Here is a 17,254-nt window from a genome sequence, read left to right on the forward strand (position 1 = left end):
CACCTGATTGGGATGCTCTAACAAGACATTGATCAAAATAGAGTACTTAGTCAAGAGTTCGAGGAAAGCTCGTCTGGTCAGGTAGCAGGTTGGGTTAATGAAAATTACGGTCAATGACCAAGTCAAAAAAGTTGTTTTGACGTTTTGCAGCCTGTACAGGTTCCTTGTTCACAATGCAGCGGACGTAGCATCGTTGCCCAGTTAAATATGCAGTATATGACGTAATGAAGCGGCATAAACTTGAGGCATGTTTCCATCTGTCATGTAGTAGTACAGGACAGATGGAATCATGCCTCAAGTTTATGCCCGTTCATTACTTCATATACTGCATATTTAACTGGACAACGACGCTACGTCCACTGCACTGTGAACAAGGAACCTGTACAGGCTCCGAAACGTCAAAACACCTTTTTTGACTTGGTCAGTGACCGTAATTTTCATTAACCAAAGATAGAGTAGTGCAGTTCTGTTCGGACATGTCCTTCCTGTGAACGATCACTTGACTAAATTGCAGTTTCTGAGAAAGAATGGGCCCAATATTGACTGTAGCACCTGCGTGTCTTCCGTAAATGCAATCACAGAAAATCACAATTTGTATCCGTGAACAGTTAGCCGAACACTATAAAAATATTAGACGAGATGAAAGTTCGAATTAGCGAGTCACTAGGGGCTGTGCACATTTCATCGCCGGTTAACAGAAACGAAATTCGTGTATGGTAAACAAATTTCGGCTTCAGCTGGTAGGGGCTATTTTGTAGGCATCAGTAGTATCGCGGTTAGGCTGGTCGTAATTGCCACGCTGCTATGGTAGAAGCACGTGGAATGATACCGAAATTCATAAATATTTCAAATTATATGCGTACGCAAGAAAACTGCACGAAATATGCACGAAAAATAAAAATACACAAATACACGCGACATAGCGCGAAAATGTATGCTAAATAAACAAAACAGAATAAATATTCCCCCTATACCAACTACGGCGTCGGAGGAATCTGGTCAAGGTCTGCGTTTAGGCGGACATAAGTATCGCGATCAGGAAGAGTGAGCAAATACATAATTATGAAAAATGTGTAATTACCTGTTTTAACTTTCATGATTACGGCATATTTCTGCATTGGAAACTCAAAGACAATCGTACTTGAAGCCAACATTAGTTGTTTGACACTTTCGAAAGCGTTTGTATTCCGCTATATTCATAATTAAGTTCAGCGCTCAATACGTTAAGTTCGCATTCAAAGAAAGTGAAGTAACCGAGACACCGGTTGATAGACCAAGAATCAGCCTTTATTCTCCGCTGAGCAACTAATATATATAGGGCCGGTGTGACGTCCCCCGCCGCAACAGATAACCGCTTACGCGGTGACACACTGGGAGACCAACAGCAGACGGCATTATCACTGCTCGCCGGCTGGCGTTATCACGTTACCACATCTCGTCCCTCCCTAAATGAAGGTATCATTTCACTTGCGGAAGTCCTCGTGTTCGAAACGGTCTGGTGGCTTCCGCACCCTCGTGCTACGACGAGGTGCTTGGTTGTCCGTACTCTTAGGCGAACTGGGCACCGTAGTGGGAGGTGAAGTCACTTCGGGGTGTGCGGGAGCCTCTAGAGCCGTGGGGGGTTCCACAGCTGCATGGTCGTTCGGTTCACTTTCTGACGGACGTGGAACCGGTTGCGAAAGGGCTGCGGTCTCGTGGTCCGTGTCCGAAGGCACGGGAGGTGTGGAAGGCGCTGGCTCCGCTGGACCGATTCGTTGTTCAGGTCTTTCCACGTCGTACGCTCTCGTAGATGTGTCGGCATGTGAAGGCCGCAGGTGATCGGCATGTACAAACCGAAACTGGTTGTGCACTTTCACCACATACGTCACCGCACTGACCACTTGAGTCACCACTGCCTCTTGCCACGACACATGTTCGCCGCGCACAGTTTTCACGTAGACGCGGTCACCAACACGAAACACACGTTCAGCACCACGCCTCTTGTCACACTTTTCTTTCACACGCTCTTGCTTATCCCGCATAGCATGACCAAAATCAGGTTTCAATAACGAAAGCTTCGTGCGCGGTTGCCTTTTCAAAAACAACTGTGCCGGCGATTGCCCTGTGACACTGCTGGGAGTGTTTCGATACGCGCAAAGAAATTTGTCAATCCGTTCTTGGAATGAACTGCGACTATCCGACTCGTTCTCTTCCAGAACTTGTTTTAGCAATGCTCGCTTGATAGTCTGCACCATGCGTTCTGCCACACCATTCGATGCGGCGTGATACGGTGGAATGCGAACGTGTTTCACACCATTAGCCGACAAGAAGTCCGCAAATTCGGCGGACGTGAACTGCGGTCCGTTATCGCTCACCAACGTTTCCGGGAGTCCGTAAGCGGCGTATGCGTCCCGAATTTTTTCAATTGTCTTAGAGGCAGTCGTGGAAGTCATAGGCCACGCTTCCACCCATTTCGAGTACGCGTCGACTAAGACCAGAAACACATTCGCATCCTTTACAGCAAAATCCACATGCACTCGCGACCAACATTTTGCCGGGTACGTCCACGGGTGCAAAGGTACCGTTTCAGCGGCGGGCTGAACTGCCTGACAAATCTTACATCGTTGAACATACCGTTCGATACCCTGGTCCATTCCTGGCCACCACACAAAACTTCTAGCAAGCATTTTCATGCGGCTGGCCCCTGGGTGATCTTCGTGTAACAAGTTAAGCACTTGATCGCGCAGGGAATCGGGAATAATGACTCTCGAACCCCATGTGACACAACCTTGTTCAAGCGACAGTTCCCACCGTCTGACGTAGTAAGGCTTCAAATCCTCTGCGCATTCGCTCGGCCAGCCATTCATTGTAAATTCGGCCACGCGGGACAAGACTAGGTTCCTTTTTGAGGCCTTTGCTATTGCTTCTGCGGTTAACGGAATGCATTCAAAAACAGCCAAACATTCGGATGGCTCTTCCATGCTGCAATCTGCAAGGGGAAGTCTCGACAGAGCATCCGCCACCTCTACGTTTTTTCCGCGTCGATACTTCAGCTGATACTTGTAAGCTGCAAGCGTCATCGCCCATCGTTGCATGCGGGCCGCGGCTATAATAGGCACTGGTTTATCTGGCCCAAGAATGCCTAAGAGCGGTTGGTGGTCTGTGTACAGAGCGAACGTCCTTCCGTACAAGTAGCGGTGAAATTTCTTCAGCCCGAAAATCAAGGCAAGGGCATAGAGAAAGAAATTCAGGGCCTCGCGTTCACACTGCGCATAGTTTTTTTCTGCTGGTGTCATCGTTCGCGACGCATATGCGATCGGCCGCTCGCCTTCCGCCGTCTCATGAAAGATAACCGCCCCGAGCCCGTACGATGACGCGTCACACAACATACCGATCGGCTTTTCTACATCGTAGAAAGTTAAGACGCGGGTGCTTGTGAGCAGCCTCTTCGTCGCAACGAAAGCGTCGCTGTGTTCCTTCGTCCAAGACGACTTTTCCTCCTTTCTTAGGAGCCTGTAAAGTGGCTCTGCGATAGTTGAGACGTTGTTCAGGAATTTTGCATAGAAATTTAACATTCCCAAATACGCCTTTAGTTCCGTCTTTGTGGTAGGCTCAGGTGCCTGCAAGATTGCATTTTTCTTTGTTTCAGTCGGGTAGATTCCCTCTGCGTTTACCTTGTTACCCAAGTACGTCACGGCATCTTGGAAAAAACGGCACTTGCCTTCATTTAACGTGATGTTGTAATCACGGAACCGTGCCAAGACACGCTCGAGTGTCTTTTGGCAATCAGCCGAGTCTGAACCCGCCACGATGACATCGTCTATGTAACATCCGACGTTTGGTATGCCCCTTAATACTGTATCCATTAGGGACTGAAAAATTGCAGGCGCACTGGCCACCCCGTATGGAAGGCGTTGGAACTCAAAAAGACCCAAACTCGTGTTGATTGTCAACAGTAGTCTGGATTCCGGACCGAGAGGCACTTGTTGATATGCGGATGATAAATCCAGAACGCAAAACACCTTGCCATGTGCAATGCTTGAGTACAAATCTTCTGGTCTCGGCAGTGGGTAATGATCGGTTTTTAACACCGGGTCGATGGTTATTTTGTAGTCCCCACAAATTCTGTAAGTACCATCGCTTTTCCGAATAGTCACGATAGGTGTTGCCCAATCACTGCGAGGAACTTGCTTTAATGTGCCCTTTTCTACCATGCTCATTAGCTGTTTTTCTGTGGGCTCTCGTATTGCAAAAGGGACAGGTCTTGCGCGGCAAAACACTGGTGTGCAGCCGGTCTGCAGAAGAATTTTTGCTTCAAAACCTCGTATTTCGCCCAGTTCACTCGAGAAAACGCAGTGAAATTTCTCTTTAAGCGCCTGCACCCTGCCTTCACAGCTTATGTTTCCTATTTCTCGCCAGTCTAGTTTGAGACGTTCAAGCCAATTGCGACCCAATAGCACAGGAAGTCGTCGGCCTTCGTCTTTCACTACGACAACTGGCAAGGTCACTCGCAGGTTATTGTGTTTGACCACTACTTCGCACTGTCCCTTAAGCTGCAGCCGCTCCCCCGTATACGTACGTAATGATACGTGGGACGGGGTGCACCTTATGTGTGGAAAAGTTGCCTTGTACACACTTTCTGGAACTATCGTCACGGCTGCGCCTGTGTCAATCTGCATCTGCAGTGGTCTGCCTTCTACCTCCACGCTGACCTCGTAACAGGACTGTGCCATATTGACGAAATGATATACTTCCAGCTCTGTTTCTTCCTCCGCACAATCGACTGCATTAGTTTGTTTGTTCCGCCTAGGCTCATTTCGACACATTTTCTGCAAATGCCCTATTTTGTCGCATCTGCGGCACCTAAACTCTTTGTACCAGCACTTATTTGAGGAATGGTTCTTGCCACATCGCTCGAATTTACTGTTCGGGCGCGACTGACTAGAAGTGCCGTAGCCTTCCTTTTGCTCTCTTTGCCGATTCTTCACAGCATTGATATTGCTATCCCCAACCTTCATTAAGGCGGAGTCACGGGCTGCTAACTCTCGGGCCAAAGCAATTTTGCATGCATCCGCGAACGTCAAATTTTCCTCGGCGAATAACGCGCGCTGGCTGTCCTCATTTCTTACCCCCGCCACCAGCCTGTCCCTCAAGGCGTCATTCAAAAACTCGCCAAAATCGCATTTTCTGGCCAGGTGCTTCAGCTCTACACTTTCTTCGACACTTTCTTGTTCGTGTAACCTCCCTGTCTTTCCTTTACCTTTTTCTCTCTCTCTTCTTGTTCGTGTTGAACACGCCTGTTGAATTTCCACCGTTCAGCTATAACTGAACTCGAAGGACTGTAATGACCTTTAAGCAGCTGTTTCACCTCGGCAAATGTTTTGTCAGTAGGCGTGTCCGGCACGACCAAACTTTTGAGCACTTCATACGTTTCTGCACCAATTGCAGTTAGGAACACCGGTAAAACCTTTTCCTGTTTTACATCATTTGCACTAATGAAAAGCTCAAAGCGTTCGAGGTATGACTCAAAGTTCCGAGTTCTTGGGTCAAACTCACTTAACTTGCCCAAGTGCGACATTTTGCAGAGGCGAAGGCACTCAACAAGTCCGCGTTTCACGAGCGTGGCTTACTCAGTTGCACAATGGTGGCGTTGGGGCGTTTTTTCAGGTCCGTCGAAGAACCTCGATGTTGGCGGGAATGCTTGCGTAATCCGAGAGCAGGTGCAGCATTTCGTCTGTCGCTCCAGCCGTACGCACTACCTGACTGAGCCTGTAGCAGGGTGATTCCATGTAAGATCGAACAAAGGATGGCCGGTCGACCTTTCAAATTTAGTTCAAAATTTTACATATTGTTGCCTGATGAGTGGAAAGAAGAGATCCGCAATTGGTTTTGCTGCCAAAAATTTTTTCGAAGCACCGCGAATCAGTAATGACGAAGAGGTGGAGTGCCGCGCTTACCTGCTCTGCTGTTTTGGCCAACTTTGGCTGTGAATTACACAAAATATATTAAAGTTAGGTAGCTAAAATTTCTCTAAATAATTATATGCATGTTTTTGCATGTGCTCAGTTATTTTTTGTTTTTGTGGGTAGTGTAGATGTTTTTATAAAAAACCTCAAAATCGGCCCAAGAAACGTTTGTTTGTCTACTTTGCAGGTCTTTATCTCAAAAAAGGCTTGTGGTAGAGCGGCAATAATTCCGCATTACGTTCTAAGCATACTTATTTACCAAACTGCTAAAGCTTATATTTATATCGCTTTTCAATAAAGAGATACTACAGGTCTAACTTCAAGAAAACACCGAATAATGAAAATTTCTGATGACAATAAAAAAAAACACCATTTTTGATATTACTTAAACTTTGCCCACTTATTCTCCTCCACATCAGCTTTCATAATCATTAAAAACATATTGCATAATTTTGTTCCATTCGTAGTTACAGCACGTCGAATGAGGCCCTTACGCAAGGATAGGCAATTGTTGTAGATCCGACTTCTTGCCCGCTAAGTGTTTAGAATGCAGGTAGGATTGGATTTCTTTTTCTTGAAAGGCCAGTAGTACCGAAGAAGGTGGAAAGTATTAACGTGGCACTCCAGTGGCAAATCAAGATGTAGAATGCCAAGGGAAACAAAAGCAAAACTATCGGTAACCGGATGTGCGCGCCTATCTCAGATGACGGCAGCAGACTGCCTGAACCATAGAGTTTCTCACTATATTAATTACCTAGAGGGAGAACTGGCGCTGCAGCGCTGTGGTATCCATGGGAATGCCGGTATATTGTGACTTCGGATTGGCATCGTTCTTGGAGAGCCAGAACGCCTTGAAGACGTGCCTGGCTAGCACCGTTCCGTCTGTCACAAACATTCATTTCCTGCTCAACAGCACGTAAAAAGCTCTTTTAGCTTTATTATTACACAAAAACATATGTTGTTTAATTTTGAGGACTTACTATTGGATGCACAATTATATGAAACGTAAAAAGTATCAGCTGGCCGCTAAAGTGGGAGGGCAGACGACAAGATTGTCGCTTGCTTTGGAACAACTTGTCGTCTGTTCTTGCTTTTCTTCACTTCATTCGGCATTGTAGGTGAGTAAACTTTATTGAGATATGTAATATGGGTGAATGAAAGCCTTTTATGCTGATTTTACTTTAAGAACGCATTATTTGTGTAGCCATATCCACGTTTTAGACGAAGCCTTGTTCAACACCAGCCAACGCAAGCCTCGCGGACACATATCCGGTCATTCCCATGAGGGCACGGCGCCCTATAAGAAACTCGCATAGACGGTGGCGCCAGTTTACCCTCTAGGTGTTATAGTGAGAAACTCCATGGCCTGAACAGCAGATGGCCTGACAGGAGATAGCCTGAATCGATCTGCTGTTCACACTTCATTCGACACCGATAGTGCTTGTGCTTTGCTCTTACTCTACTGTTCATGTGCGTCTCATGGCGGCAAAATATAGCTCTGAGCGAGTGTATTGTTCACACTACCTTTCTAAGCACAAGAAGCTCATTGCAAATAAGCGAAATTTTCGCAGAGTTACCGACGTAGACGTTAATGCTTTGGAGCAACTTTTAACATCCGAAACATCAGTAACTGTCAAAGAGAATGACTACTTGTGCTACCCGTGCTTTCGCTACTTCTGCAGTGAAATATCCTCACGGAACACACAGTTGAGCGATGACATTTTTATGCCCCCTGAAGCAGAAATCAACATCGTCAACCTGATCATTGCGACTACCTGCGTGTCCCCTTTGAAACGTCCAGGCGCCGTAAGAAGTCGGGACAGGCCTACTTACACCAAAAGAAAACAAAGTGAGGTGCAGAAGGCGGTAGCGGAAAATGTTCGCAACAAGATACGGCGGGCGTACAACCAATGTGATGCATCTGGAAATTCAGCCGAAAGAAAGTGCTCCTTCTGCGAGCAGTGGACAGAAAGCTTTCGGCAAGCCTATGCAGCGTCGACGACACCCCAGGAACGTTATCAACTTCTGACTCTCCTGCCATCAACACTAGCTAAACATGAGATTAAGAAGCTTATTCCTGAAGCATCGATGTATGAAATAAACAAGTCCAGGAAATTGAAAGAAAATCATGGTGTGTGGTACCGGCCGGATCCTTTCACCAGGCACAAGGTGAGCCCTGAGTGCGTATCTGCGGCACGTGAGTACTACACGAAGGACGAGTTGGAACGCTCGAGACAAAGCCCTAACAGAAAGGATGTCTTGTCGGTTACGATCGATGGAGAAAAAGCATTAGTAACAAAGCGTTTCATGACCTATTAGAGAGGCATTCCGCATATACAAAGACGACCATCCTGATTCTGGCATTGGCCTATCAAAATTCTACACCTTGCGACCGCGCTGGGTAAAATGTTATCCCCAGCATGATGTGTGCGTTTGTGTCATTTGCGCCAACTATAACCTTTGCCGTGCCGCTCTTGAGAACATTACTGGCCACAGAATCAATTCTGATGACCTTCACTCTGCATTCATTTGCATTCCGTCATCAGCACAGTGCCTTTTAGGCGAATGCAATCAGTGTCTAAAAGGCGGGTCCCTGACAGTGGAGGAACTTAATATCCCAGAAGAAGAAGAAATACAGCTAGCGTCGGGGGAGGCAGGCGACCTTGTGAAAAAGGTTTTGGATGCTGATACTTTTTTGAATCATCTTCGGGTTCTAGTGGCAAAGTGGATCGTGCACAACCACATCAGGAAGACACAAGGCAAAGCTATCTACGAGGAAAAGCAATGTACAGAGCGTGGGAGCATTGTATTCGACTTTGATTTTGCCGAAAACTGGACTGTCGTGCTTCCTGCCGAAGTTCAGGCATACCACTGGAAAAAACAGCAAGTATCCGTGTTTACATGCGTGGTAACAACGAAAAAATCTACGGAGAGTTTCGCTATGGTTAGTGACGACTCGAACCACGACTCCGCTCACGCCTGCTTGGCTCTAAAGAAAGCGACAGAATGGGTGGACGATAACCTGCCGGTGTACTCCAAGGTGACGTATGTCACCTTGGAGCCGCCAGTCATTTCAAAAATAGATACCGCCTTTACGAGTTCGGAAAGAGCGATTGTCCCAATACCCAATGGATATTCTCAGCAACTGGACACGGGAAAAACGCGTGCGACGGAGTTGGAGGACTCGTCAAGCATCAAGCAATGCTCAACAACTTGAGAACAAGCCCTGAAAGTGCAATTCGGGCAGCCAGAGACTTTGTAACAATTTTAACAGAAAAACTGAAAGGTGTGCATCTAATACATCTTGAAGAAAAAGAAGTTGTTGCCTTCCGCGACTTAAAGAAGGATGAGTGGATGAAAGTGCCCGCCTTCCACGGCATTCAGTCTTGGCATGCCTGGCAGCTATCCAGGTCAACGGAAGCATCTCCTGAATTGTACGTGGTACGCATAGCCGGGTCTGCATGGAAGAAACTATGTGTACAGGAATGAAGGAAATCAGCGTTCTTGAATCAATAGAATAAACGATTGCAGCCCAGAAACAAATTCTGTTTTAATGAAGCGGTTCTCCATTACCTTCACAATTTTTTTCATTACGCTAAAGATTATTTGGAATACAGTTGCTTGCTTATTGAATTTTATCCTATTTTTGGGTTATCAAAGCTGGGTATCGATTTCTGAGTGCGTTTTCGTAGAGGTTAATTGCGCAAAACGTCTGTGTGCTCTCCGATGCCGCAGCGCAACCAGGAACCCCACGCGTACAAATCTGATTCTAAATCATTCACTACGGTTTGTCCCACCGCTAATTTGCAGCGTTAAGGCATAAATGACTGGATACAATATCATGCCAAAATTTAAAGGTCGTACGCGATCACAAATGTCATAGAATGTTCAGACCTGCATGGTGCGCTAAGCCTTGCGTAGGGGCCTCATTCGACGTGCTGTAACTACGAATAGAACAAAATTATGCAATATGTTTTAATGATTATGAAAGCTGATGTAGAGGAGAATAAGTGAGCAAGGTTTAAGTAATATCAAAAATGGTGTTTTTTTAATTGTCACCAGAAATTTACATTGTTCGGTGTTTTTTTAAAGTTACACCGGTAATATCTCTTTAATGAAAAGTGATATAAATATAAGCTTTAGCAGTTTGGTAAATACGTATGCTTAGAACGGAATGGGGAATTCTTGCCGCTCTACCACAAGCCGTTTTTGAGATAAAGACCTGCAAAGTAGACAAACAAACGTTTCCTGGGCCGATTTTGAGGTTTTTTATAAAAACATCTACACTATCCACAAAAACCAAAAATAACTGAACACAAGCAAAAACATGCATATAATTATTTAGAGAAATTTCAGCTACCTAACTTTAATATATTTTGTGTAATTCATAAGCAAAGTTGGCCAAAACAGCAGAACAGGTAAGCGTGGCATTCTTCCACTTCGTCATTACTGATTCGCGGTGCTTCAAAAAAATTTTTGGCAGCAAAACCCATTGCGGATCTCTTCTTTCCACTCATCAGGCAACAATATATAAAATTTTGAACTAAATTTAAAAGGTCGACCGGCCATCCTTTGTTCGATCTTACATGGAATCACCCAGCAACCGTTCCTAGGCTACGCGGGCCGCCGACCCGCCTCGTCGCCACATGAAGTAACCGAGACACCGGTTGATACAGCAAGAACCAGCCTTTATTCTCCGCTGAGGAACTAATATATATAGGGCCGGTGTGACGTCACCGGTGCAACAGATAACCGCTTACGCGGTGACACACTGGGAGACCAACAGCAGACGGCATTATCACTGCTCGCCCGCTGGCGTTATCACGTTACCACAGAAAGCTTCCCTTTGAAAGGAATAAACTTATCTGTTATAAGATAACTGACGAAAATGACGAGAAACAGAACAAATAATAACCGGGAAAGAACAGCCAGAGGCCAGAGAAACAATATAGCTTATGAGTGCATTTGAGTACGATCTATTTCAAGAAACTGTAGCTCGTTCACCAAGAGTGCCCCGGGTGATACACTGTCTCATCGGCAATAACTGCTTGTCCAAGCAACATTTTCACGGCTAGCACAGCCATTTTAATAAAATGACTTATACGTACCTTAAATCTGAAGGTATACTATATAGAGTTTGCCGTTCTTACTTCGAAAAGTTTAAATAAAGTAAGGCACACAAAAGTTATTCAAATCACGTCACTACAGAATAATTATCTTCCCAGGCGGTCATAATACGCGAGAAAAGCGAAATCAAACCATTCACAAAAATAGACTAATTAGTACATTTACGTTAGAGACAAATTTCACGGCGCAGCTTTAAAGTGTTGAAGGGCATCTCCATGAAAATCTAGGTCCGTCATCTAAGATTTCATTCAAAGCGGCGATGTGACCCAAAATATTTGGCGTCAAATTATTCATGGAATTTGACTGACTGTGCACGCAGGACTGCGAAACGCTGCGGTGAGATTAGAAGTACGGGTTTTATTTATAATGTGCTGACAATTCACTTGAAAAAAGAAAACCGTAAGCCTTGTGCTGCCGCTTTTGGTATTGCGAAGCGAACCCAGCTTCGGCATTTTAACACCGTGCATGTCACCGTCTTTTGAATGCACCGCCAATATTTTACGAGGTGAAGACAAAGTACGAATAAAATATTACATTTCTAGGGCTTCGATAGAAAAGTATTTCGATTTTAAAAAGAAACATTACTATTATTAGCATTTCTGTACTACGGGGTATTATCTTTTTTTTTTGTCTATAACATCTTTTTATTGGCCAAACCGGTAAGTGTTAATAACGCCGAAACGTACTCCGAAACAGGGGTTTGTCAAATTCAAATTTGTGTGTTAGAGCTGGTGTGTTATGACCAGGAGCTAAGCATTTAGCAGATAGTACGTTCCTGCGACAGTTAACTTTTAAAACGAAAAATTTTCAGGTTTGCCTAGGCTACCATTTTTCGTATTTTATGTAAATACACTTTAATTTACCCTCGTGCATCTCCACGCTTAAGTAAAAAAAACAATTAAAGTTTATGTTTCCGGAAATTGTTCTTAAGTGAAAGCACAATGAGCAATCACTACAAGAACGAAGGCCTTCTAAGAATGCACGAAACACTCGATGTTTGGTTACATTTTTTGTCGCACCTAGTTTTCCGGGGTTATTGTGAAATTCAAATGACCCTTTCATAGCTATTTCTCTGTCGAAAAATTCGGGAACGCAGTCTAGGTCGTGCAGATAATCGACAATGACAAAAAATCGAGAAAAAGGCAACAATAAGAAGGAAAGAAAAAACAAGCCGAAGGCACTTGAGCGTTCAGGTTGGAATAGTTGGTGCACGATTACCGTCACATTCTTATCTAGCAAAAAAATGAAAATAAATGAATAAATAAAAAATAAAGCAATGATCTCAACGCTGCGAAGGTGGTTGGACAGCCAAGCTGTAAACGACAACTAGAACGATTGCACATTGCGAGGTAGTGTGAAATTATTCTCGTGGCGACATGGACTTCACCTAATTATTAGCCTAAGACGTTTCGACAGCCTGCGACTTGGCTTGCGCCGTTGCTTCGTGCACCTACAGAGAGTGGACCAGAAAGAAGAGAAATTCGCCGCGCCTCGTATGCACGCTGCACTTCAGGTGCCCTCGCGATACGTGGCCTTCCCACAGCACTGTCGCAACACAAATGAGTTCCTTGAAGGGTTCTCCTTTTAGTTACGAAAGTGTAGTTAGGCCACTCCGTGCTTCGTATTCTGTAGTCAAGCTGCCGTCACCACGGCAGCTTGCGTAACATCTTTGTGCAACTTTTCCGGGAAACGTCTGCGGGGAGCGGCACGTGCTTCGCATAACACGTAGACGCAGGAGCGCCTTGTTAATTTATGTGGTTCGTATACTTAATTTAAGCTGGTTCTTTATTGAAAATTATGCTGTTCTGTATGTTGTGTGGGTGAGTCCAAATAATGCATGCACTGTTCGCTTGACTTTACCGAGTGCTTGTAGCCTCTGCTTTGCGGGGGTATGATACTTTGCATTCTGGGGTATGAGCGATAGATCAAGATAGTCGACAGTTTTAGAATAGCGTTTGTCGCCCTACGAAAGTTAAACGCAAGCACCTTTGCAGTGCGGTTACGATGCGCGTCCTTCCAAGGCGTTTAGTTTACCGCACGGGAACGCAAACAATAAGGACGTGGTTATAAAACAGAGCGCCGTGTGGTGCCCCGTTCCAAACGTATTCATTCCAAGACAATCAATTAGCAAACATCCTGTTGCTATGCGGACGTGTCTTGTTAGGCCTGCGTACGCCGAAATCGCCGAACGATCTCAGAAAATAAACGCACTTTGCGCTCGTAACTACGCGTGACTTTGAGCTCTAACGTTTCACGTGAATTTAGAGAAACCGAAATCTCATTTCAAAAGTTACTGGCGATCAACGCGAGTGAAAGCGTAGCCATAACGAGAATTCACGCTGACGTGGTAGCAATGGGTGCCGAAATGTTCGACAGTGCTATTTCTTAGCGTCCGTACTTTGCGTGCGTTAGCGTTGAACGCTAAATCACGAAAATAGCGCACGTGCGTAAGTGCTCCAGCACCATGTACGTACAGCGCACGCGCAGTGTGCAGCAGGCAACGCTAACGCTATCTCTTTGGGTTTGCTTTTATACGCTATACTATAACAACGTTAAACTCGCCATATAGCGTACGTTATCATAGCGCACGTAAACTACAGGAAAACAAAATAAAATTCGAAGCATGCCCAATCAGGACGACGCTATTTCTTTACGTACGTTATGCGTTAACGTTTGGTTGCAAACGCTATTCTAAAACTGTCAAGCTTTCTGTCGACGTTACGCCAAGAAGAAATCCCTCTCCATAGACCGCTTCTCTGTAAAACAGCATAAGTTATTGGCGCGAGTTTTCTCGGGAGGCAAGATAAATAGGCATGGCTACGTCTTCAAAAGCTAAGCTACTTGGCATAGATAATCGTTGAAGGCGTTGACAAAGAAAGGGAGAGGTCTTGTTTTCTCCTTCGTCCCTTCCTTTACGAATATACAGCCTGAATATGAGCACCAGTACCGTGCAATGTCCGCGCGGTTACCACGTGACCAGAGTTCTTTCTTATCGTTCTATCTATACTGACTTTCTCCGCCTCTCTCTTAAACAGCGATGATAATTCATTTAGGTGACATTGATATCTCACTCACTCTCTTCGAGCTACGACGAAGTATGTGCCGCTTTAGCGGCCACTGACCCACTGCGAATTGGTTATGAGACTATGTTCGGGAACTGCCACCACAGTAGCCCCTGCGGAAATGTGCCGGAAGACAAGTCACGTGATCGCAGGCAGCCAATAGGAAGAAAGTGCCGGCAACATTTCGCCCGGCCTACTTTGCCGGCTGCCGGCAACGTAGAGCAGCCATAATTCAATCAATCAATCAATCTATCAATCAAGTTTATTTTCACTCTGTAAAAGATACAGAAAGAAGGACTGTGACAAAAAGCTGTTTGTCAGAACAGCTTGACTAGGTCACAGCCCCATAGAAAAATTTCGGAGCGGTATCAGCACTACCGTAAACTAAATGAAAGAAAAATTAACACTTAACAGACAGCGAAGTTCAATAGGGCACACACTAAGGTATGGAAATGTAAAGTTAATACAGAAAAGTTTAAGCAGTTATTACAATCGTAATAAAAATAAATACAAAACAGTTACTTAGTGATAATGAATGTCTGAAATGCGATCAATATACAAATATCTAGCATACATACACTGAAAATACAGGGGGGAAAAAGACAGTATAGAAATCAATTTGTTACAACCAGTTACATACAACCAGATGAGACAATTCGATACGATTATGGTTTTGACAAATGAGACAAGGTTTGAAATAAAACAGGTATTAAGTAGAAATTTCAGAGCTATACATCACTGTATGTAACTTGCGGATATCCTGATATGAACAACTAAACAAGTCAGAATTGTTAAGGTTATAGTGATTCAGAAGGGAGGGAAGGGTGTAAGACAAGCACTCTTTTCCGGAGTTTAATCGTACTGTGCCTACCTCCCAATTTTCTCCATGACGCGTGGGATAATTTAAATGCCTAATTCTTAAATTGGCCAAAAACGCGCAAATTTGTTATTTTCTTACGAGTTTCTAATTTGAATTTCCTGCGTAACGTATAATTGTATGTCTGGTGTAAATAAATTATATTTATCAATGAAACTTGAAAATCGAGTGTGCAAAATTTTTTCGAAGGCCTTTGAGAACACAGGCAAGATAGACACCGGTCTATAATTGCCAAAGTTATTTCGGTAACCTTTTTTTATAAAGCATGGTCACTTTTGCTATTTGCATATTTAAAGGAAAAACAGAGTTTGTTAAACAAATGTTAAAGATATCTGCTAAGATCGGCGCGATAACATCAGACACGTCTTTGACAGGACGTATTTGAATTCCGTCAATAGCACAACTGGCGGTATTTTTATGCTTTTTATTGTTGATAGGACTTCGTGGGCGGTGACAAGACGCAAGTACAATGATTGAGCGTTATGAACAATTACGTATCGCACGCATCAGCCAGAGTTCCCGTCGTTATCATATCAGTGAAAAAATTATTAAATGCGTCAGCCAATTCTGATCCATCCATATCTTTACCGTTTACCTCCAGTTTTGAAACAGGGGCGGTAAAGTGGCCGCAGTGGATAGAACTATCTAAGCCTTGTGTCCACCAAGAAGTGCTCCACTTCTAATGTAGTTCTACTTACGTTCTAGACACGCTCCGCAAAATGTCATCTTGTAGAGACACCGTAGCTGTTTCCTTCTATTGAGTTTGGTCAAGTGTCCCGTGACAGTACTTGTGCGGCACTGTCATCGATTTTCTGTTTTATTTTGCGTGTACGCGGCCACAAGGCATTGTGTCTATGAGGACGCTGTAAACGTAGTGACATATATCGATCGTATGTCTGCTCAGCAGGCACAGCTTACATTAAAATAATGTGTAAAATGGGCAATCACGCAAGTGCTTTTTGCCGGCTTACCTCAGTGGGCCTGTTTCTCAACAAAATATTTACATAAGTTCACCTTGCCTGCTAAAAAAGGGAAAAAATCTTTGTGTTTCTTACCTCGTGAGCCTGTGAAGCTTCGAGGGAAAAACGTGGGACGGAATATCCTTTTAGGCACTTGAAGCGCAATCGCAAGACTGAAAAGCCAGCGAACGACTCAAGTGCTCCGATGCGTGCGCACAATTCAGTGTCGAATGATCTTGTTCGAGGCAAGCGGCGTTCAGGAAGCGGTGTTGCATCAGCAGGCGGCCTTCTCATTCAAACACCGTTGGGTGAAGGGACGCGCGATGAGGCAATCCGGCCTTGAGTGGCGCTTGACGGAACAGCTTGCAGAAAGCAAACGGATAACTGTTGCTGTCGGATTGTTAGGTACGTCAGCGACGGCTCTTAATGACGAAAGAAACGCGTGTACAAACGGACCCACGTATCGTGCGATTGCGATACACGCTGGATATTTTATCAGCCGAACAAGAAACTCGTCTCCTGCAGGAGTGTCCGAACAGTACGACCTCCTTTGGGAAGAAAACCTAATTTGGAATAGAAAAAGGAAGTCGCTGCTTCATTTAATTACCCCCCCCCCCAAGACCATTTGCATATACGCCCTGAACACCATGTATTCTGACCTAGGCAACATCACTGTGCCTACGTGCGAGCTACGTTGCCTTATGCAATGTTACTTATTATATTATTATTACCACCGCTACCACTACCATCACCACCACCCTAAAACTACCGCTGCTACATTTACTGGAAGTGAAACGAAAACCGGAACTGCACCATAATTGTCCATCGAAGCCTAAGCGAACCGACTTTTCTGCGCCATCTCAAAGCCGAATCCCAGCCGACACTATCTGAAGCAACCATTTCGAACTGGTCCAACCACAGTCTCAACCCAGAGTTTTGTTGGCCCCAACTTGTGTGTTTGAATTAAAGTGGATTCTGGATTTTGGAATTTCTACGACGGTGCATACCACTTCGCTGACGAGAGCCAACGAAGCCACTTGCGTCAATTTGGAGCAGTGCGCTAAGTGGTGCTTCGGTAACTGTGGCGTGCCTCACCACAGATAATTTTTTTGGCTCAGTCAACGCTGCGCGTGGTCGGCGCGCAAGGAGGCAAAGCTTGGCCATCGCGAAGGGCACTGCTTGTAACCCGAGCATCAGCTGCGTTCAGGCGCATCGGAACACTCGGGTCGTGCATCTAGCATTTTGTATCGCAACTTGAGAGATTACGGTTGCAGCACAGCACAA

General features: G+C 44.9%; 2 protein-coding genes and 1 pseudogene across 2 annotated transcripts in view; 1 reads left to right on the plus strand and 2 right to left on the minus strand.

Moving 5' to 3' along the window:
- LOC119458620 (cytochrome P450 4c3-like) overlaps positions 1-16,173 on the minus strand; it is a 95,599-nt gene extending 79,426 nt beyond the window's left edge. Inside the window, exon 1 of the mRNA XM_037720463.2 lies at positions 16,067-16,173. The gene's annotated coding sequence lies outside the window, so the exon portion shown is untranslated. The remainder of the gene's footprint in view (positions 1-16,066) is intronic.
- LOC119459305 (uncharacterized) lies at positions 1,464-2,021 on the minus strand. Its single transcript, XM_037721116.1, has one exon. The coding sequence runs from the start codon at positions 2,019-2,021 to the stop codon at positions 1,464-1,466; it is 558 nt and encodes a 185-aa protein (XP_037577044.1).
- LOC125947243 (uncharacterized) lies at positions 8,034-9,463 on the plus strand (annotated as a pseudogene).
- Positions 16,174-17,254: the final 1,081 nt, after the last annotated feature.

This window comes from Dermacentor silvarum, chromosome 7 (genome assembly GCF_013339745.2).
Source record: "Dermacentor silvarum isolate Dsil-2018 chromosome 7, BIME_Dsil_1.4, whole genome shotgun sequence".
NCBI classification, from domain to species: Eukaryota; Metazoa; Arthropoda; class Arachnida; order Ixodida; family Ixodidae; genus Dermacentor; species Dermacentor silvarum.

Bases quoted from the DNA above. Each gene is read 5' to 3' on its own strand.
- LOC119459305 (XM_037721116.1), bottom strand. From the start codon at position 2,021: ATGCGGGATAAGCAAGAGCGTGTGAAAGAAAAGTGTGACAAGAGGCGT.